The sequence below is a fragment of the Paramormyrops kingsleyae genome, chromosome 8, assembly GCF_048594095.1.
Source record: "Paramormyrops kingsleyae isolate MSU_618 chromosome 8, PKINGS_0.4, whole genome shotgun sequence".
Taxonomy (NCBI): Eukaryota; Metazoa; Chordata; class Actinopteri; order Osteoglossiformes; family Mormyridae; genus Paramormyrops; species Paramormyrops kingsleyae.
Genome location: NC_132804.1, coordinates 15,493,924 through 15,517,047, shown reverse-complemented (window position 1 = coordinate 15,517,047; position 23,124 = coordinate 15,493,924). Strand labels below are relative to the sequence as shown.

General features: G+C 41.8%; 1 protein-coding gene across 8 annotated transcripts in view; it reads left to right on the top strand.

The window, feature by feature from the left end:
* The first annotated feature begins 540 nt into the window (after positions 1-540).
* itpr1b (inositol 1,4,5-trisphosphate receptor, type 1b) overlaps positions 541-23,124 on the top strand; it is a 90,713-nt gene continuing 68,129 nt past the window's right edge. For all 8 annotated transcript variants that reach the window (XM_072715301.1, XM_072715302.1, XM_072715300.1 and 5 more), the window contains exons 1-3: positions 541-690; positions 2,705-2,816; positions 9,997-10,067. In XM_072715301.1, the coding sequence (XP_072571402.1) occupies positions 2,725-2,816; positions 9,997-10,067 (163 nt within the window). In that variant the 5' untranslated portion in view covers positions 541-690; positions 2,705-2,724. The remainder of the gene's footprint in view (positions 691-2,704; positions 2,817-9,996; positions 10,068-23,124) is intronic.

The following is a 23,124-nucleotide window of genomic DNA, read 5'->3' as shown; positions in this document are numbered from 1 at the left end:
GGAATGGGTCATGTGATCAGTCAGCTGATTTTATAACCTACGCTCCCCAAAACTATTGCATTGATTTCATACTTTTCACTTTAATGCTAACCTTATAGATATCACGTGTTCAACGGGCCTAAGTAAAATATTGACCACGATTAACAGTCGTCTCCCTACAACGCAGCATTACTAATTATATGTGATACTTTTGAAAGTTTCACTGAATTTTTAAGGAAAATTATATATTGACATCACTGACCAGAAAGATATACAGGTGAAAATATGTGTGCTGTGTTACATAACTGTGTAAGATTGTGTGAGATTTACTATCATTCTTTTTGACGATGTTGTTTTCATCACCATACTCTATTTAACCTACTCGGAGTAGTTAATGGGCAGATACTTCTTTAAATACCCGCAAACTGGATAGCATACTGGGACTTGTAGTAAATCGCGGTTATATATAGTGCTGCCGTTTCGTCACTTTCCCCGCTAAACGGTTTAGCGCCGAAACAACATTTCCCATGCAGCCAAGCCGCTATAAATCCGGCCGAAAGCAGGCGGGTCCGCAGAGCTCATGTGGAGTTGGTCTATGGTGATTTGCCTGCTGTTCTCTGACCGGGGTTTGAATATGATGGGATTAAACGAGGGTAGCGCCGTGGACATTGCCTTGCACTGATCAGTCTTCAGCCGCGGTCCCTAAGAAAGGTAAAGCACCCGGACACTGGAAGATATCTCCAGCTATGTTACCGATGGACCGGTAGCTGTTACTTTGTATCAGATGGGGATGCGACTCCTTACGCGGATCGTCCGCTGAACCTGTTTATATAGCGCCTAAACGGGAGGCGCTCCACGTCTCATCCGCCGGCATGTCCATCAACTGGAGGGTCGCTGTCTTGTTTGGACAGTTGTTTATATGCTCAAAGGCATATCGCGATCGTAGTACGTCCTTCTCGGTTCTGATACCATAGTAAAACGGGTTTAAAAGAGAGCAGACTGCCTTGTTCATCTGCTACTAGGCGATCCGAACCATGTGCGGTCCTGAAATGGTCTGAAAGTTTGCTGTGGGCGCACAGGCTGTGCAAACTCCGGCTTTAACTCTGCTTTTCCTGCGGAGTTCAGCGTGATCATTCAGCCGGGGGTCGCCTGTACAATAAGTGCGCATCGGTGAGTCGCAGGATGTACCCGAGACCAGACGGACCCTCTTAAACATACATTCATAAATAACGCATGCTGTCAGTGCTGCGCCAGGAGGAGTTTAACGATTTACTTGCAACAAAACGTGGTGTCGGTGTTTGAGAGAAACTAGTCTTAACGGTGTTTGTACAAATTAAAACGTTGTCAGTCCTGGTCACGGAGTATTAACAATGTTTTTATAAATAAGCGCGTGATTATTGTTGTACAAGGAGGAGTATTAACAGTGTATTTACAAATTTGCGTGCTGTCAATATTAGACAAGGAGTCGTAGATATAGACCACACTTTATAATCATGTTCTGTTAGGCTGGAGGAACTCTTAACCTGCTTGTTAATACATGTATAGTTTACATTATTTTCCTTGAAGAGGTGATATTGTGGTTATATGGTAGGAGTACGGTATTTATAGAGTAAAGAATTTTAACATGTAACTGTTATTGCCTGGGTAATGAGTTAGTGGATGAGACCAGTGCAGATGCCATACTGGTAAGGCAGTTCTGGTCTAAGGACTTGGAGTGTCTGCTGAATACAGAATGAGTCCATTAATTAGCATAGATTAGTCTTCTTCAAAGCTGCTCTTTGTACAGGTGTGATATTCCTGTAAGTTTGGTCTGTATCATCGGCCTGAACCTTTTGCTGCACAGTGGCTCTGATGGTCAAGGTGTTTTGTAAACAGCGTTTGCTGGCTATGGTGGTGTCCACTGTGGCCAGTTCCTGAAGCCACACCTCCACCCTAGACTAGTCTCTGGTTCTACAGGGCTGAAGTCTCCACAGAGCACATGTAGATGCCGGAGTCTGGCGTGCTTTTGCAATGGCCTTAATTACTGTATGGCATTCTCTATGTGTAAATCCAAAGCTCTGAGTACTAAATGGTCGAGTGCTCTTGTAAATTGAATAAAAACAGTCTATGCTGTAGCCTGTTTACTGCCCCCATGGGAACAATGTATGGAGTTTATCTGCTGAGCTCCCTTGCTGGCTTACACTGAACACTAATCACCTTCTTCCCTCCTTTTGAAAAATGTCAGTCGGGCACAAAACCAGCACGTCCTGCCCTCGACGAGGTTTTTGGGCCATTTGTGTACTTCGCTAGATGGCCAGTGGTCCCTGTGAGGTTCTCTGACAGAGTGAGAGAGTGGCTCACATGCGTGCAGCTGAACATGCCGCGGGTCTTTGGATGCTCCACTTTCTGAACGACCAGGCCTTGTCTGATGTCTGTCACCATCACTCCTGGGTGGATTGACCAGAGAAGTGTTTGCTCTCCCCAACTTCACCGCTCCCTCCTCCTGACCTTTGGGCCATTGCCTTTGCTCAGTGCTGTAATTCAAACAGTAGTCATTAAAGGGATGCACCTTTTCTCAGTGATCGTGTCGTCATTTATAGCACCATGCTGTGAATGTCACGGTCGTTTATCTTGGCATATTAAGTTTGAATGAAATGCCTCCGTTATAAATGAAGTGGCCACATTGTTGGGTTTTTTTTTGTCATTTTTGATGTCACTCAAATGCTGTTTTCTCTTCCCGTTTCAGACACAGTCCAGGGTGCAAAAATGTCAGACAAGATGTCTAGTTTTTTGCATATTGGGGACATCTGTTCCCTCTATGCCGAAGGGTCAACCAATGGCTTCATCAGCACACTGGGGTAAGTGTGGCCCTTTCAGCCTCTCTCTGCATCATCATCTTCATTATTATTGTGTGACTTGGCTTCCAGGGAGTTGCACACCTGTAGTTGTGCACTCAACTTAATAGCTTGTTGACAATGGAAATCTTGGGTCCCTAAGCCCTTAGCTCTTTGTCTTCAAGGCTCCAAGGTTAAGCAGAACATTTGCCCTTTGCCCCCCCCCCCCCACACCTGTAGAGACACACACCCCATGTCATGCTGGATGCTGCCTCCCCTCTATGAGACCATAATAGCCTTTAGCATGGAGTACAGTAATTTTTCCAAGTCGCTCCTGCCTTTGCAAGTTTTAGATTCAGCTGCACTCTGCTTCATTCTCAGTCATTCTTCTGGTGTGAGTTTTGTTAGAATTTGTATTCATGTTTGTTCAGAGAATCCCTGGAATGGAGAAAAAAAAGAGAGCTGAATTAAAACTGACGTATCACCTCCGATCTTACCATGTACGTTCTTGTGTAAAATTGACAGAGGCATTTTGATGCACAGACATAGTCAGGCTGCTAATAAGGGACTTCAGCTAACCTTGTTTATTAACATTTTATATACCTCCCTACCCCAATGAACAGCGTTTCCTGTAGCCACCCCCCACCCCCGAACAGTTCAAATAGCCAAGGGGCCTTTGACCCTGTTAACATCACGTTAATGTGCCTTACAGAATTTTGAATACTGTAAGAAGCATTTGTGCCACTAACATACCATTTGCACTTTATTTTCAAGCATAATTTATGTTCATCAAGATCAGATGAATTGTATTCAGTTCTTCAGTTGAATGACTAACAGAACTGGCATATTGGGGACATCTGTTACCGATACCTCTACAGCTGCTTGCATTAAAGTTTTGCCAGAGTTCTTAAAGGTTTTAGCCTAAATATTAATGTATCCATTTGCATAGGGTTGCATAGGGTTGGTGACTTCAGTTTAATGTGATTTGAATGGATTGATTCAGTCAGCAGTGCAATCAAAGTTAATTATCTGGAACAAAAGCTTGAAACCACAGTGAGCTGATGAGTCCAGACCTGCAGAAGCCTTGCCATGGTCTTGCTATGCACTGGGAATGCTTCGTGATTTTCTGGTGTCATAACCCAGAATGCACCTGGAATGTAGTGATTTTTCCGGTTCTGTAACTAGTTGTTCTTGAAGGTTGTCTCCGCTGTGCTGTGCCTGTCATCCTTTGTTTTTTCATAATAAGGAACATCTTGGTCAATCGCCAGTTTTGTCTTGTTGCTGTGGTACAGTGTTTGTCTTCAGTGGGCTTGGAGTGGCAAGTAATTATACCATATGAGTTGTAAGAGTTGATAATATGGGAGGTTGAGAGTCAGAAAATATAAGAACAATGGAGGTGAAAAGGTAAGGGAAGGAGATTAAATATAGAGGAAGATAGAGGAGATGATAGAAAGCAGAGAAAATGAGAAGGAAAAGGTGAAAGATGAAATGAGTGGTGAAGGAGGACAGGAGGAAAGATGTGTGAGAGCAGGTGGCTGGTTAAGGAGGGAGGTAGGGAACAACCTCTTTCATCTCCACACTCACCGCCTGAAGCATGTAATGGTCATGCAAAGCCTGCTGGACTGACGGCATGAGCTAGGGCCAGTCTGAGTGCTGCTCGGCAGAACATGGTGTCCGTGCCGCTTGCCACGCTTCCTGTGTCACTCTGGCCCAGGCACGAGTTCCTGCTGAGTCATCTGGCCCACAAAGGTGGCCGTTTGCCCTACCAGGGGCAGAGGACTTCTGACTTGTCATTTTTCGCTTGTGGCGGCGGGGTGGGGTGGCGCTTTGAAATGTCACAGTTGTGGAGCGTGTCCATGCTGTCTCATCCTAGGGCTCAGATTCGTACTGTCGCCATGGTCCCCAAGATAGGGAGACACCCATGCATACACACACACACACACACACACACACACACACACACACACACACACACACGCGCACACACACACACACACACAAAACAGTAACACCCACGGCCATTCAGCGATGAGGAAGAGTCACAAATTCTGTTTATTTATTTATTTGTTTATTTATTTGTTTGTTTGTTTGTTTATGTTACCAAACGATGGTGTGAAGGTAGTTGGCAAAGTAGCCATGGGTCTCCTGAAGCTCAGCTACCCATTAACGTGGATCCATGAGATTTCCTGCATCTCGGCACCGTGTAAAATAAGGGTCATTCTCATGATGCTTTGTGCCAGTGGCTGGTTTGTTTAATATCTGACTGGTGGTGTGAGAATTGCCCTGGGGTAGTGCACGCCAACTCGCGGCCATGCGTTTTATCAATCAGTGGAAAATGATTATGAGGATGGTGGTAGAGTAACAAGGAGCAGACTCTGTAGCATGCTTCTGTGGCTTATAGCTGGCCACATTGTCTTTTTGTAATGTGGGGGCTTGAGGACAAAGCAGGATGCCCCTGAGGGGCTCAGGAATGCCCTTTATTTATCTATCCATCTATCAGGACACTACAGTAGGTTACATTGCCCTGCCTTCAGCTGTGACTGTCCTAGAGGCACATTGGATTTGCTTTTTCATGAGAGGCTTTTATCTAAGGCAATGTACAATTAAGAAGATGTGGTCAGCCAGGTCCCAGAGCTATGGGGTTGGGGTCTTGCTCAAGGGCCTCTGTGGTGACATTACTTTGCCGGGATTTGAACCTGCAGCCTTCTAAGTGCAGCCACAGCATCCTAACGCTCTGAGCCACATACCTGTCATGTGGTTTAGGAGAGTTCTCTGCCGTAGGAGTGCTGCATGCAGTATGATGTTAGTTTTTTTTATTGTCATATGAACTTTGCTTATTCTTTTTACTTCTGTTTTCCTCAATCCATTTATATAGCTGGAATTTTCAAATTTAGGCTAATTACATGATTTAATGCTACCCGCCTGTCCCTTCTGGGATAACATTACCATCCATTATTAGTAACTACTTATTCAATCGGGGTCATTGTGATCTGGAGCCAATCCCAAAGAACACAGAGCGGAGGGAGGGGGGGGTTCACTCTGTCCATAACTCAGTCACACATTCACCGCTCCCTACTTACCAGCCCCTATTTACCTGCATTATCTGGCTCGGGAGTAACTGTATGGGAAATGAGTATTCAGAGAGAAACTCCCACAACATCTGAGAGAGCTCCGCAAATCCAGCTGGACAGAGAACATGTAAGCATGGTGGGAGGGGCTGGGTCCAAATATGGGGAGAACATGTAAGCATGCTTGGAGGAGCTAGGTCCATATATGGGGAGAACATGTAAACATGGTGGGAGGGGCTGGGTCCAAATATGGGGAGAATAAAAAAATGGTGGGAGGGGCCAGGTCCAAATATGGGGAGAACATGTATGCATTGTGGTAGGGGCTGGGACCAAACACAGAGAGAGCATGTTATCAACCTGGATATGATGGTGGGGCCAGATCCATACAGCATTTATTATTGCAACTTATTTGTTCGTTTATTATATAATTTTCACTTTTCTGACCCTGGGATTTGAACTGGTGAACTTCTGGTTATAGGCACAGTGGTCTAACCTTCTGAGCCACACACTACCCCCCCTCCCATAGATGCTATGGGAAGGTTGGCACCTAGATGCGGGTCTTGGTGTATGCGGTTTCCTGGTGCTGCTGCAGTAGATGCTGTGTTCTCACACAAACAGAATTGTTTTGTTGCTTGCTTGTTGTTGTGTTTGCTAAGGAACAGACCAGTCAGATTATACAAAAGCACATCATTTGATATACTTAATGGAAAACATGTCATTAAGGACAAATTCCCAAACTATCAAAACATATTTCTGGGGGCAGAAATATGCCCCATTTACCTCAGCTGATTCTAAGAGGATCTGTAAATCTGGAGCTATTTGATTAAAGGGCTGGTTCTCGAGTGCTGGCTCGTCCGTGTGTTTAAGTGGACCATTTCATAACAGCTGTTCTCTTCCTGGACACTTGGGAGGCTGGCTGAATGCTATGTCTCAGATGAGATCCTCAGTGGCTCAGTTACACGCTGCCCAGGGACACGGGGAACATAATTTGGCTAAAGATGTACACTCTGCATCGACATTCTATTTTTAGAGACCATTTGGCCGAGGCAGCCTTACTGTAAACACAGAATATACGCACCTTAGTCACTTCATCATTGTGTTTAAGAACGGGACTTCCTACCAATCTCAGGTCATGACTCAAAAGAGGAAACTGCTGCTGCAGCCTTTGAAATAATTGAAGCTGACCTGCTATTGAGCAGGCACCCGGAATGGGCTTCGTCCGGAGTCCCACGTTTGGATCACAGGAGAAAAGCGTGTCGCTGCGGTTGCTGTGCAAGTTCAGGAGGTTGTGTCTTTTCCACACCCTGTGGTGAACTTGCTTTCTGTTTATTTTGTACAAGGGCTGCAGAAAACTCACGGTTTGGTGCAAACCTCAGTTTTGGGTTCACAGTTCAGTGCAATATCTGTACAGCAAGGAAAACAGAACTGGTTTTGAAATGATTTATTATTAAAAATGCAAACGCAAACTTAACTTGGAACAATTGTAAAACAGCATAACCTAAGATTATTAGCACGTTGTGAAATCAATTATGTAAAATAAATAAAAATTCAAAAATAATTTTGATTCTTATGATGCAGTCTTAACTAAACACCAGTTGCATATCTGCAGTGATAAACAGCACTGTAGCCTAAATTATATTTTTTTTATTTCATTTATTTTTCAGCCTTGAATTTCCTGACAAAAGTCACTTAAAATGCCACGGAGAGTCTAACTTGCAGATGTTGTTTCTGCTCTGGTCATACACACACTCGGACAATTTTGTCTCAGTTGAGTTTGCAGCATGTTGGATGTGTTTTGGTATAACAGAGCCTAGAGGCAGTCTTGGTCTAATCCGCTACTGTCTCTCCAGTGTTGGTATAAATCACTGGGAAAACAAAATGTTCCCAAACTGCTGATTATGACTGCCTGTAACTAGCAACACTTAAGACTCGCAGCCACAATAAGCCACAATAATTTTTTGTGTTTAACATCTACTTCTTAAATATATTCATTAGTTTCTTTGTGAGCACCAAACTGAAAAAAAATGCAACAGAACAACACACAACAAATATGTGTAACTTTACAGCCCTATTTTGTACTCTTACACATCCACTTCCTGGGACACACAGTGTCATTGAATGAGTCCTTATTTAAAATGGATGGGTTGGTGGACAGGTCGCAATAGATTAATAGTTAAGTTGCTCGCAGGATTGCAGCAAATGTGTTCTAGAAGAGGTGATTGTATCTGTGACTGATAACACCTTAACTGCTACACTCTGTCTTCTGAGGTGTGGTAGCTGGAACAGTGGTGGGGAAAGGGTGGGCCAGGTGAGGTGCTTCCCAGTAAAGTGGGCTCAGCTGGGAGAGGTCTGCTCCTTCATGACGTGGGCCATACTCATTCTGAACCTCGCTCCCCCCACGTCCCCCAAAGCACATGCCTGCTCATTGTCTCTGGACACTGGAAATTATCACTATGAACCAAAGGTATAACAGTTGAACATTTTTTTATTTTTTTTCCCCCAATTTCATTTTAGTTTTTATTAGTTTTTAAAGTGGGGTTGTTGGTTTAGTTCAGGTTAATTTTTTTGAGGATGTTTAGTTCTTGTTAATTTTTAGTTTTTTGTAATATAAGGTATTTGTCAGAGGCGACACTCATAGGTAAGAAAGTATTGTGTAATAAAAACTCAAAATATACAATTTTGAAAAATGTATTCACTTAGGAAGGACGAACAAGCATGCACGAAATATAAGTATAAAAGATGACAGTCAATGTACTTCTGTCATTAACCAGAAAAATTCACCTGTTATTGCACAAAAGAACAGTCCGTAAAATGTAGATATGGCCCAAATATGTAAACAGTTTCTAATTGAAATGTGTCTAATTCTGCTTCTGTGCTGAGATGCAGGTATTAGCTGGACTGTACAGCACTAGCTGCTGGTCCTCCAGCTCCATAGCAAATCATTGCTTTATGTCCAACATTGTAAACAAAAATTTCTTGCATTATGAATGAATCACCTGTTGAAATACAGCATTGTGTGTGTGGGGGGGGGGGATTAGGTTTTTATGACATCGTGGGGATAAAATGTCCTGCACGATGTGATAACTTATTTTGACATTGTGGGGACCTATTCTTGGTCCCCAAAAGAGGAAAACTCAGCTTTATAAAAATATGCAATCAAAAAACTAAAAATGCCAAGACTTGTACTTGTGGCTAAGGTTAGGACTGGGTACTGGTCAGACAGAGTTGAGATTAGGGTTTTTCTTCATATAAATTGATGGGCGGTTCCTACAAAGACATACAAACATTAAAGAATACAAGTGTGTGTGTGTGTGTGTGAGCGGGTTTACTTATCCTTATGGGGACCTAATGTCCCCATAACGTGATAAATATCCGTTTTTTTTCCCTTATGGGGACCGGATTCCTGGTCCCCATAAGGGAAAACTCTATTTTATAAAAATCGGTGACTGCTATGAAAAAACTAAAAATGCAAAAACTCTTGTATTTTGTTAGGTTACTTATGGTTATGGTTAGGGCAGGGTGGGGGTTAAGGCTGTCATAGTTAGCGTTAGCATTTTTCCCATTGAAATGAATGAGCGGTCCCCATAAGGATATGTTTACCCCACATGTGTGTGTGTGTGTCTGTGTGTGTGTGTGGATGAGTGAGAAAGATAGAGATGCAAGTCAAGCAACAATTTGTTGTCAACCTTGAGAGAAACTTGTAGCTCCTGAAACGTGGTTGTTATTTTTCTCAAGCCAGACGACAGCGGTCTACCAGACTGGTGCTTCCTCTCGACTTTGGCAGCTGCGGCCGCCATGATAGATGGACAAATTGACAAATTTTGGACATGCGCGTGATGTCATGCTCGTGATGTCATGCGCGTGATGTCATGTGCCTGCCGTTTGCAGGTGTAAAACTGCCAGAGCTAATACATGAAAGATTGTATCCACCTAGATTTATGTATGTAAAGTAAATTGATAACAATAAAAACCGAAGATGTTTTCTTTAATTTTAGTTTTAGTTCCTTTTTTTTGTGAAGCCTAATTTCAGTTAATGAAATTGTTTTTTCATATTTAGTTTTCATTATTTAATTAGTGTGTGTGTGTGTGTGTGTGTGTCCTCACTGATGATTTCCCTGACTTCTCTTCCCTCTCAGTCTTGTAGATGACCGCTGCGTGGTTCAGCCGGACACGGGAGACCTGAACAACCCCCCCAAGAAATTCCGAGGTGAGTAACCCTGCTTCAAGTGCCGACCTTCTCAAATACCTGTGCAACACTTTGGATTTCTGTCATTTAGGTGTTTCTGTAGGAAAAGACCTTCCAGGAAATGTATATTAAATGTTCACTGTAAATGTCTTCACTTTTTAAATGCTGATACCTCTCCTATTTGCAAAAAATTGTAATTACTGTTCATCATAGGTCTTTTGAGGATGAGATGATGGTGGTGTAGCTTCTTCATGGCAAATAGGTCCTAGAGCAGAGTCGGGGGCAGAAAGAAGAGCAGCTTCATTGTTAAAATAGTCTGGGGTTTTTTTTTTGGGGGGGGGGTCTTTTCCTAAGCCTCTTTGAGATTTTTAGGTTTGAAAGGTTTATCTGAATTGCTGAGCTCAGACTTCAGTGGTGGCATGCAAGGAGTTTGCGGCTGTTGAAAGGTTTCTCAGCCTGTTGCAGTTTTACGTCGTCCTCGTGTTTCACATGAGGGGAAAGGAAATGGCCCCTGGTTTAAACTAAAACTGTACACTGCTGTCAGCCAACGTAGCAGCTCTGGTGCTCTTTTTTGTGCTATGGTTTGGTCCCCTAGACCCATTAGGGTGCTGGTGGGCCTCTGGTCTGGCCCCTACATTTGGGGAATGTCCGTGTGCTCCTCAGGTCGGGCCCTGAGGCCTCCGTCTGCCCTCCGCGCTGAGGTGCCATCGCATTCCCTGCCACAACTGCTTACCCTTCATGTGTTTCTCTGGCTCCATGAGTTGTATCCTTTCCTTCTTTCTCTATCGCCTCTCTCTGTGCTTCTGCATGTTAGAGTGTGAGATGGAGGAAAGGCTTTCTTGTCATCTGAGAGAAGAACATTTTTTTTTTTTCTGGCAAGCGCACAACTATGCAGTTACTGTAGCCCCCACCTGGGCGGGCTAGGCTCGCTCCGATCCTACACTGCGTCATTCTGATGGCCCCCTTCGCTTCTCCTGAGTCTGTTATGGAGAAGCGTGAAGGTGCTTTAGTTACCATAGTTTCTGCCCGTCATATCTGGCCTTTTGTAGATGGAGCTCAATTAAACACTGCAAGTATGCTGCGACACTGTACATTACATAACACAATCCCAAATGTACTGAATGTAGGTATTCTGCAGATTTAAAAACACATCTCTGAATCCAAACTGGGAAAAATAGCAGATTTTTAGAACTGCTATCAGGAGGTTATTTCTTTCTTTGGCTGCCCCCCCCCCCCCCCCCAGCATTGCATTCTGTATTGAAGGTCAAGTGTAGCAGAAATCGGCTCAATGTAAAGACCCATTCTGCAAGTGCGAAGTGCGATGTGAAAGGCAGCCTTGGGGGGGGGGGGGGGACGCTGTGCTACGCTACTCGCGCCCCGAAATCAGTCTGAGATGGGAAGCGTGTTCAGGACCGACTTTATACTGTTAGCGCTGGTATCAGACACCTGGGTCAGACTGATTTTTCTTTACTCTTCTTGAGATTATACTGGTCTGAGTGATATGCTCACTTTTAATAGTGGAACTATCAATCAATAAGCTAGGATAGCTCTGTAGGCCATGATATCGGATTAAGCTCTAGTCAAGATTATACATTTGTGTGTCCCTTACCTTCTGCCCTGTGTTTCTGGGGTTAGCCTTCAGGCTCACTGTGACCCTTTCCTGGATGGATTGATTGATGGATTGATGGGTGGATGGATGGATGGATGGATGGGGAAATGAACCAGGGAGATGTGTACCCCCCAATATTTGATTTAATTTGACCCATCCCTCCCCCCCACCAAAATAAAAAAAACCTTTGCATTTAAATAAAGTTGTGTGAACCATAATGTCAAACTCTCTTCTACTGTATGTCCTTGGATGGATGCATGCATGGGTGGATGGATGAATGGACAGATATATTACTTAGCTGAAGCTGACTTCAGTGACTATTATGTATGATACAGTATGTTAAACAGATTAGCGGAATGATGTTACATTGTTTTTTTGTTATGTTGAAAACAAAAAATCATTCTGCGGGCCAGATTTTATAACAAATTCTAAACACGTTGCAGGCCAGTACTTTGACATGTCTAATAATTGGCGAATGAGCCAATGAAATCTCTAGTCCTCCACTACAGAAAACTGATCGTCCATTTCATGCGTCTGCATTATTTCAGTTGTTGTCTTTAGCTCTGTTGCTGCTACTTTTGAAAATTGAAGAAGTGTAAATATTGCCAATATCAGCTGAGACTGACCTGTCATACTGATGCCGATTATCTTGATTTTTAACAGATATTGGTTGATGTCAATATCTTAACCGATATATCATGCATCTCTAGTTAAAGAGTGTAACATATGCACTCCATTTCCAATAAGGTAAAACACGGTGCTTGTTTTTTGGGGTTAGATTTAGTTTACTTCTTCCTAACATAGTTACATTAGTATAAGTGATGAAAAGGGAGGCTGTTGCTCTGAGGTGTTTTTGCCTGTTGGCCGTTTAAGTCACAGAGATGATTCCCATGTTTGTGACGGTAAATAAGGTCTCCTTTGAAATCTCATTCCAATGTGATCTTGGATCTTTTTTTGGCTCCTCCCCCATTTTAAAATTTAGCATATAGTACATTGAGGACTGCTTTAGGGTTAGTCATGACCGACCAGTTCATTCGTGTGACACATTGAATGACACAATGCGGTATAGTGTGGTGTGGATGTAATCTTGGCCCAGTCAGACCACACAGCTACTCCACTCCTACACAAAAGAGAGTTTGACCTAAACACCACTGTAGACAGAACATAAAGCATTGTGACCTTCCTGGTTTTATGTAAGCACCAAGAATGTAGGGGAGTGGGAGTACCGGGAGTGGGAGTACCGGGAGTGGGAGTACCGGGAGTGGGAGTACCGGGAGTGGGAGTACCGGGAGTGGGAGTACCGGGAGTGGGAGTACCCGTGGGTGATGCTGTTATTTAGCACTGTGATTGATCTCTTATGGTTTTGCCAATTCCTGCATGGACATATAGTTAATTGTTTCTTGATTTATTAAGTCATTGTATTTTGAAAATGCGGTTCCAGCAGTGACACTATGATCAGGTATCTTTCTGTTAGGCTTTTTGCTGCATTATGGTCCCTTGTCTCATTAGATCTTTTGGCCCCTGAAGACTATATGTCTCTTCAGCTGTAATGAGACTGAACAAGCGGCCTCTGCTTCCGAGTTGTCACTCCTATGTCCGGAAAGTAAACATCCAGACCAAGGTTTTGTGTCAACCAATCAGTTGAGCATAAAGAGTCACCTCGACTGTCTGTCGTGTTCTAGACTGAAGATTGAATTTGGCCACACATAGAATTAAGAAGGTGCAGCCCACCTTCTTTGCTCAGCAGTCTTAAGTGCCAGATGGTGTATATGGTCAACAGCCTGCTTAACACAAAATTTATGTTTTTATATGTGCATATTTTGCAGGGGAAACAGGACTTCATTAACCCCCATTAAAGTCACTCTGCAGTGCACAGCAATTAAAAATATATCCCATTTTTAAAATGGGTCATCTCTCACTGTTTGTTTTCCACTTTTCACAAGGTCATTGACCAAAACTGCTTCCAAAATGTTTGCAATTACTGTATTGTTATAACTTATTGATGCCAGCTACCTTTTACATCAACATAGTTTACCTTTGAGAGGAGCTAGATGCCTCATTTAAACAAAGATTTAAATATTCATTCAAGCAACCAAGCTAGCATTAACATTTAGTTTGGCATCATCTGCTATCTGATTTACCCCGTTCAATTTTTGTCTGTCCATCTTCACATAGCTGTTATCCTGCTGTCTCCATTCTGGGAGGCTATACTGGGATGCATTGGGAAATGTCAGGAATCCTTGTGGTCCTATAGCTTGTGTTGTTTAACCCTATGGTCAACATAAAAACTGAAAAAGAAACTTTTGAGCTTATTGATTTTTTATTTTTTTTATCCTTATTGCCGGGTTTGGTAAAATCCTCCATAAACTGTGTCTAGCAACAGTCCTGCTGGAGTCAATCCAAACTCTTGTTGTAACACAAATGAAGACGCTACATTCCCTGCAGTTGTAGCTTAGATGTTGGTTACGGTGAACTTTCTTTTTATTGTCTCTCTGAATAATAGTGCAGTAGTTGTAGCACTTTTCGAATTTTCCACCTCACCAAGTACCATACTTTTCCATTGACTTCTGGTCATGCGATGTTGGTATTAATATTGCACATCGTCCAGCCCTTTGATATACTGCAGCCATTTTTCTAATTTGGCACAAAATACCCTGCCTCGCGTTGTGATGTCATTCGGTGCTAGTACCAGTTTTCATGCCAGTGGAAAACCTACACTTTGAAGTACCGTACTTTTGGTACTTTCTCAAAGTACTTAAAGTACAGTACCCATTGCAGTGGAAAAGCACCCTTATTTATTAGGGATGTAACGATACCAAAAACTCACCGTAAGATAATATCGCAATAAAAGGTTCATGATACGATAATTATCACTATATTAAAAACTCTTTTAATAATTAAGTCAACATGTTTATATCAAATTAGTTCTTCCTTTTAACATAAAGTGCTTCTGCTTTTCTACATTAGTGAAATATCCAGCTCTGACCTTAAGCATTTGCCAGAACTTAGCGGTAATTGTTCTTTGCAATGAATGACTGAACAATGCATGTAATCTTAAAACAAAAACAGTCAGTAGTTCCTTTATAAAATATTAATTTTAATGCAGTGGCTGGATCTTTTAATCATAAGAAAAGTCGCACTGACTGGTCAGGTATGTTTAACAGACCAGAACAGGAACATCCAGTGTTTTAACCACTGCAAAAAAATATGCATTTTCTCAGTGCCACTAAATGTCACATATAACAATTAAACAAACAAGGAGATCTGACCCTGAAATAAAATGTCAAGTGCACTATAGTTTTTCAAGTAAGTAAACTTAAACAAACAACAAAAACATTAACTCATTTATCAGACATGTTCTTTTTTAAAAATATGAACATGTCCACATTTTCAGGTAGAAGCTGGGATCTCTGGGCATTTACAATTTTACATTTACAGCATTTAGCAGACGCTCTTTTCCAGAGCGACTTACAACACAGTGCTTTGTAGTCCATGACTGTTCTTTGATCTATAAGCTAGACCTAAAATCAACAACTGTCGTCAAGATCAAGTTAGCGCCAAGTATGTTTTATATTAAAAACCTTGTTAGGAAAGCAGTGCACAGGAAAACATTTAGTGGGATTTTTTTTTTTAATAGAAAGAGTGGACAGTAAGGGGGTTTTAGTCTCCTATAGGTACATTTACAATGTCCCCTGCTGTAGAAAAAACTCTCTCACTTGGTACTGAGGTGGCTGGGATAGAGAGATATGCTTTGACCAGTAATGACAGCAGTGGGTAAATATGTGCATTGTCTTTCCACCATTTAAGAGGACAGTCAGAGTAAAATAGATGTCCCTGTATAAACTCATCTCAGTTTCAATCCCAGTGCGAGACTGGGCACCGTCCTTTCTTTCAACAAAAGAATCCCCAAGGAGATCTTCAAGTGCTGTCTTTTTGGCTTGCCATCATCTGCTGTGTGTGACAGGTCATCACCAGGCTCAAGTAGTCTTGCAGCCTTTGAAGGACTGGCCAGTGCAGCTTCTGTCCCTTGTGTTTGACTAGGGTTCTGTAGAAGCAAGCAAAGGTAGAAAAAAGTTCACAAATGCAACATACATGGAAAATAAATTATAAAATAAATAAAAAGAGGAAATAAATACCTGGTTCTGCATCTGCGTTGCTTTCATTTTGAATTTGTTGAATACTAGGTCCCTATCTCTGTGGTTTAGGTGCCACAAGCTACGGAAACGGGGGTCCAACGCAATGCTTTCTAACAGAGACTGGTATTGCTCCCCTTGGTATTGATCAGTCAAGTCCTTCAGTATGACTCGCTTCATTTGGACGATTATGGTGGAGTCCTCATCGCACAGTGACATGTTCTGTTCTATCATGTGCTTGAGGAGCACAATAAGAGATTGTAGGCCGCGACTCATCGCACAACACGCTGGTTGCTTTTTTAAGTGGTGTGAGAAGCCTTACTACGTCCTCGGCATCTGTGATGTCGTTTGGGTCCAAAGTGTCTGTGTCGCGTCCATTGCGCCTGACTTCGTCACTCAGTTGTGCTACAGCAACTGCCTGTTGTTGCTCCAGCTAGCGCTCAAGTATGTGGAGTGAGCTGTTCCATCGCGTGACCACATCCATGATCAGATTATGCATTGGCAGCTTTAACAGTTTCTGTTTCGTGGCCAAAACAGCGGAGGCAGTTAGAACTGCGGTGGGAAAAAACGATATTACCCGCCTTATTCGACCAAGCAAGCAGCATTCGCTCAAACCTGCATGTGAAGCAAGGTTTAAAGCATGTGCAAAACATTTTATGTGAGGGGACAGCCCGGCCTCCCGCACTGCCACTTCCATATTTCGCGCGTTATCCGTAACTACAGCAAAGCTGTGATGATTACATCTATTCGTCGCATCGAGTTCCCACTCCAAAGCAGCCAATTTCAACACCTTTGCTATGTTTAGTCCAGTATGTGATGAGAAAATGGGCTGTGTTTGTAGAACATAGAGGTGGGCGATAAATCGATTTTATTGATTAATTAATTGATTAGTATTTTTGTGAAAATCGATTTTATTACTTATTTTACATGCGAACGCCAAATGCGGTACTAATGCGACGCACCGTTCTTCACGGGTACATTAGCGTGGCGTACCCAAACACTGTAGCGGATTCACAAACAACATGGCAATGGTTCGATTTTGTGCCGTCGGACACAGATCAAACAAGTCCTCGTTGCAAAGTCTGTTTAAAAACTGTTGCAACCGAAGGAAGCAGCACGACAAATTTATTCCAGCACCTAAAGCAGAGGCACACAGCGGAGTGGGAGAAGTACAGCTCCCAGCGAAATTAAAATACCCGCAGCACCAGCACAACATCAAAAGTTAAGCAAGCAACCGTCCCTTACACGTTTTCGAACTGTGTGCCATATGATAATAATGGCGCACGGTGGAAGGCGATAATAAACGCTGTCGCGATGTATATTGCAAAAGACATACAGTAGTGCCCATATATATTGTGGAAAAGCCGGGATTCATTAACATGCTAAAAGTTTTTACAAATTTCTAAAAGTGTTTACAATGGCGTGGTCTGCCATTTCACTTAAAAGCATATTTTTTGGCTTGTCACAAGTTGTCAGATTGCACTTTAACTCTAAAGTAAAAAAAAAAAAACAACAAAATAAAATTAAGACTTTTGAACCATTTATTTGTCATCTGTAGTTTGATTTTGAGTAGTGGAGGGGAAAATCGATTAAAATCGAAAATCGGATTTATTGTGGAAAAAAAAAGAGATTTTATTTTTAGGCCATATCGCCCAGCTCTAGTACAACAAAACTCTACATTTGCCATTTGCTTGTAATTACATGAGCCTTGACTGTAATATAGCTTTGAGTAGCTCGTGAAGTCCACCCATCTGTGCTTATCGAGACACACTCTGCTTCTTTAAGCATCTCCTTTACCTTAACTTTTGTCTTTTGGTACAAAGCTGGTACCCCTGTGTGAAGTGTGGCCGCGATGGTATAGTATACTTTGGCTCCAGCACATTTATTTAACTCCGAAATCCATCATTTTCGACCACAGAAAAGGGCCTTAAATCTTTTGCTATGTACTCACAGATGCATCTAGTAATTTCTTCGACTCTCAGATTGTTATGGGCAAGTCGGACAAAAAAAGTTTCTTTTAGTATCATTTAGTTTGGTTGCAGCCTTTTCCTTGCAGAAGGTTGTGATCGGAGGTTTTCTGGGTGGTGATGTGCCAAATGGCTTCTCATATTAGATGTGTTTCCCATAATGTAGCGGACCGTCGTTCGATAATATTTGCAAATTATGTTGCGTTTGTCAGTTTCCTTTTCACTCTTGTTATTTCTTAAAACGGGGAAACCAAAATGCTGCCACACGTCAACTTTCAAAGATGATGGAGCGTCCACAATCTGCAATATCGAAGCAGTTTCTGCCATTTTTCCGCTTGGTTTGTATTCACCGCGTGAAATATAGGCCACGCCCATACATACTAAGAAGCTAAACGAGGGGTGCCCAATATGTAGATCGCAATCTACTGGTCGATTGCAAAGTTAGTGTGGGTAGATAGCATAGCATAAAAAATAGAGCATGGATAATAGCCTATCATGCATCCACACAATGACAATTGTCGCTTGATTGACATACTGTACAGGGCAGCCAGTCTGACATCTGATCTTATTTTGACATACGGGTCACCACACCACACATGCGCGTTCAACCGCGCCAGCTGCTGCAAAACTTTAGCAAGCTACTGAGTCGCCTAGTTAGCCTCCAATTTGTTTCTACTGAACTTAAGAAAGGGTATAAAAACGAATGGGGGAGCTTCTTACCAAAGTAAGAAGCCAAAAACCTGCCACTTCCATATGGAATTTTTTCACAATGTCATATTCGAAATGCGTTTGCCTCATCTGTCAGTCAACCATTGCAATTCCAAAGAAGGGGAATATGGAGTGGCATTTTAGGACTGTTCATAAAAACACTGGGCCTCATTCACCAATATTTTCTTAAGAATTCTCTTAAATTTGTTCCTACGAAATTTAAGAACAACCTACGTTGGATTCATGACGTGTTCTTAAGTAGTAGAATTGTTCGCACCATTGTTCTTAAGAATGATGAATCCCACGTCTTCGTAAGTAAAAGCGCTTGCCAGTTTGTCCTAATTAGCATAGGGAAACACCCTGCAATTTCCTATAAAAGGGCATGAGACTGTAGGGCCGTATGCAAGTAATGGCAGAGACGCGCAGGCTGTGAGCCGGTTGGCACTAAGAGGGAAAAAAACTTTAGTAATGCTGAAGTAGAAATATTAATACAGTAAAATCCCGTTATAGTGGACTTGCTTATAACAGAATATCATCTATAACGGATGACGTCCGCTGATGCCAGCCGTGCGCCTTTAAGAACATGCAGAAAAAGGCCCAATCCTATTTCTCTTCCCTTAGCCATACCACTAGATCTTGAGGGCCCTCCCTTCCGAAGTTGACTTCACAGATCGTAGCCACAAGGGGTAGGGCTTGAAATCTTTACCTAGGAATCGGGACACCACTCGCTTATGAGCTGCCTGGTTTGCTCGGGAGTCCCTGGAATAGTACAACATGCTTATAACACGTACAAGTCACTTTAACATTACAACATGATTATACCACTGACGTGTCCCTAGAATATTACAAAATGATTGACACTGTCGATTTGTGGATTAGCATTCCTTTGGCAATGGCACACAGATTTAAAATTAAGCATATTGCATGCAATATTTCTATAAAACATGCACACGTTTTGCATAAACAAATATGTTTATGTTGCATAAACAATATGTCAGGAACAATGTCTTTTACATATTCCACGATGTAGAATAATGCACTTAGAAGACTATTGCACGAAACACAGAAAACAATCGGGGGTGAGTTTCCCAAAAGTGTCGTAGCCAAAAAACTACATAAAAAGGACTTTGAATGCTCTCTCTCTGAATAAATACGTTCTTAATTCTTCGACTGTTTTATGAAACTCACCCCTGCTCGGTTCTTTTTCTTTAAATACTAGAGATACTGCTCTGTCTCTACGCACGGAATTAGCGATTTTCAGAAAATTGTTTTCGAAAAATTCAACCTCATACTCCGTTTCACTTACATTAAAGATATTCTGCTAAAATTAGATTTTTTTGCAAGCGTATTTATAAAGATATGAGCTTCTTTCCCCACACCGCTAGCCATCTTTTCTTCTTGTGTATTGCAATGCATTATGGGAATTTTCTTCTTTCACTCGGTTTTGAGTCAGCATCTGAAAAACCTCTGTTTCGAGGGCTATCTTGAGGGCTGAACACCACTACCCTCGCTTCCAAAAAGAAATGAGACAACAGTACCCTACGCGGGTACGCGCACAACAGAAGGGTAGGGCTAAGGGGTAGGGCTAAGTGGGGGTATTGGGATTGGGCCAAAGCATCGGATATAGCGGACTCGCGTATAACGGAATTTCGCTTATAACAGACAAGCAATTTGGCTGCTTTTAGCTGCAGTTTTGTTCCTATAACGGACATGCAGGCTCCGCCTATAAGGCGCGTGGCGTGCCGGTGATATCCAGCGCAGATGCAGTACGTAGTCAGGATTATTAATAGTCACGCATCTGGTCAGGTAAAGTTGGATTACTACATGTACAATATAATAATCTATACCACAAGTGCGTCTGCTGGGATGTGGCATGAGTAAATGGTGTCCTGTATATATAACGGATATAACGGACTTTGGATATAATGGACTGTTTTGCCAGGTCCCTTGAAGTCCGTTATAACTGGATTGTACTGTACAGGAGGTAAATGCAAATATACACATATTATTTAGTAGCGTAACCAGTGGATATAAAGCCCCCAAGAAAGCTGACACGTGGAAAGATATCACCTTCTCTGTGAACGCTGTGTGCCGAATAAATCTAAATGATCTTCAAACATCATGCGTTCTCTTCTCAGAGCACGATTGGCAAGCTCTTCAAGAAGTAACAGAAATGCCATTACGCATTAGACCAATACGCAGAAACAGACCTATTTAAAATCCGCACGATTGCCGTTACTACCATGGAAATAATTTTTACACTTTAAAATTATTTTTTATATTTTACTTTTATAGATTATGCAAATACTATAATTTTATCAACTGTAGAATGAACAACACTGCTATGACCGATTATTTTGAACAAACTATCATTACTCAAATGTGCGTAGGAATGGTCTTGAGTGTGCGTAGATTCTGTTCTTAGCTAAGAACAAATTCAGATAAGAAAATATTGGTGAACGTCAGAATCTTTGTAAAAAAAAAGTGGGGTTTAAGAACAAATTTGTTCATAAGAACGGTTGGTGAATGAGGCCCAATGACATTAACTTCCCTCCTAAAACTGAGCTGACAAAGAGAAAGGTGAAGGAACTAAAATCCCAGTTGTCTGGACAGCACGCGAACGAATCGTTCTTTTTAACTCGGTTTTTTAATAAACGGATTGAACCGATTCGTAAGTGTGAACGAATCGATTTTCAAAATAATTTTAAAACGTTTTTAAAACTGATCTTTGGCTATTCAACATCCAAAAGCATCCCTCGTGATTTCGGATTTATTTTTCATGTTCCGTCTGCGCTTGTCTTATCGTTTTTAGGTTTATTCTTATGTTCGTCACTTTCATTTGTCCACTTTTGCGTTCGTAGACTTCCGTCTGGTGCCGAGAACACCCGAACGGCCGAGTACCTGGTTTATAACTCGCTGACTCCAAAAAACCCGAGAGCCTGTTCGATGAACGAGTCGAACTTACGGGTTTTCGGACACTCGGTCGGTGACTCAAGCGAATGGTTCGCGAACCGATCCCAAGAGCCCGTGCGGCGTTTACTGCGGAAATGCAGTTACGCTGTTAAAAGGAATAAAATAAACGCAGCTCTTTATCATTTATCACAACAGTAAATTATTGCATTTCTGTATAATAAAACTATATGTGTTTCATCAAAGAACAAAAAAAGATATTTATTAACTTTGACGTTTACACAACAACGTATACAAGCTTACTCATGCTCTTTGTATGTGTATGTGTGATTGTATTGGTAATATTTCAGTTGTCGTTAACTGTGATACTCATGCATATGAATTTGGCTTAAGTAAAGAAAGAAGTCGGAAGAAATAAGAACTATATATACACGCGTGTTTATTCAGCATCGACACCCTTTCTGCTTTTTATATATTGTTTTTTTAGTGTTATTCGTTGAGTCATATGGTCAGGGGCGAAAAAAAAAGACGAAAAAAAAGTGAATCATAGAATCGATTTTAGAATCGATTCATTACAACGGACAGTTCGAAAGAATCGAATCAGTTAATTGAGCCGAACTTCCCATCACTAGACAGCAGCCATGCAGTACAATGTAGATTAAATTCAAATTCAATTCAACAATAATAAATAATTAATAATGAAGAATGCTCAATATATTTATAAATAAATATGTTTTGCATTTTTATATTGGGTACATCATTTTGACTTGGCCATTTATAAGTAGCTCGCAAGCTGAAAAAGTGTGGGCACCCCTGCGCTAAGTAATGCGTGAAAACAGTACATGGCCAACAGAGCACAAAGCATTCGTTAATGTAGTATGTATTTTTTGAGACAGAGCTTATACGAGCAAAATAACCACATGATATCATGGTTGATATTGTAACAGTTCAACAGTGGTTTTGAAGGATTTTTTATCACGATATTACGTTTATCCCTATTATTCATTGATCTGGCACGTTTAGCCAAAGAGACTTTCAGTAAGAGGGAGGGTTACAATTTACATATGCTTCCTAGAATTTGAACCCACAACCTTTCATTGTTAGTTCAGTGCTCTACTTGTTGAGCTATACTGTAACTAATAAGTTAATTGTATATCCGGAGGCATTGTAGACATTGTACATGTAACTGTATATTTAATGGGCACTTTTACCCAAGAAGGCATGTAGTAGAGGGAAGAGATACAATTTATGTGTGCATCCTGCGATTTGAATCTCTGACCTCTGCATTATTGGCACAGTGCTCTATCTGTTACAGGAGCTACAGGACAGGTGTTGGCCATGTGCAGGACGCAACCTTCAGTCTTGGTGCTTTAGCTGTATTAGAAGGCATGATGTCTGTGGCAGATGTTAAGCCCATAAGATGAGAAGATACAGTATCTGAAGGTGCCATCATGGGGAGAACTGGTTCTTCCACATGATGGTGTTGTCATATACAGTATGCTGAGCTTTCTGTCTTCTTCACAAAACTGCTCCGACAGCTTTTCTCATTGGTAATCAAGCACTGGTTCCATTCAGTATTTCATGCGATAATTCATACTTCTGTTTTTTCATGTACAACCGCAGTGCTTTCCTGCCTGTAGCCATAGTTGAGTTTTGTCATGAGAAGGCTGTAGCCTTCGGTGAACTTTGCTCTCCAGCTGAGTGGAGATCCTCCAGCACTTGTTGTCTCTGTTTCCGTCATTGGTTCCCTT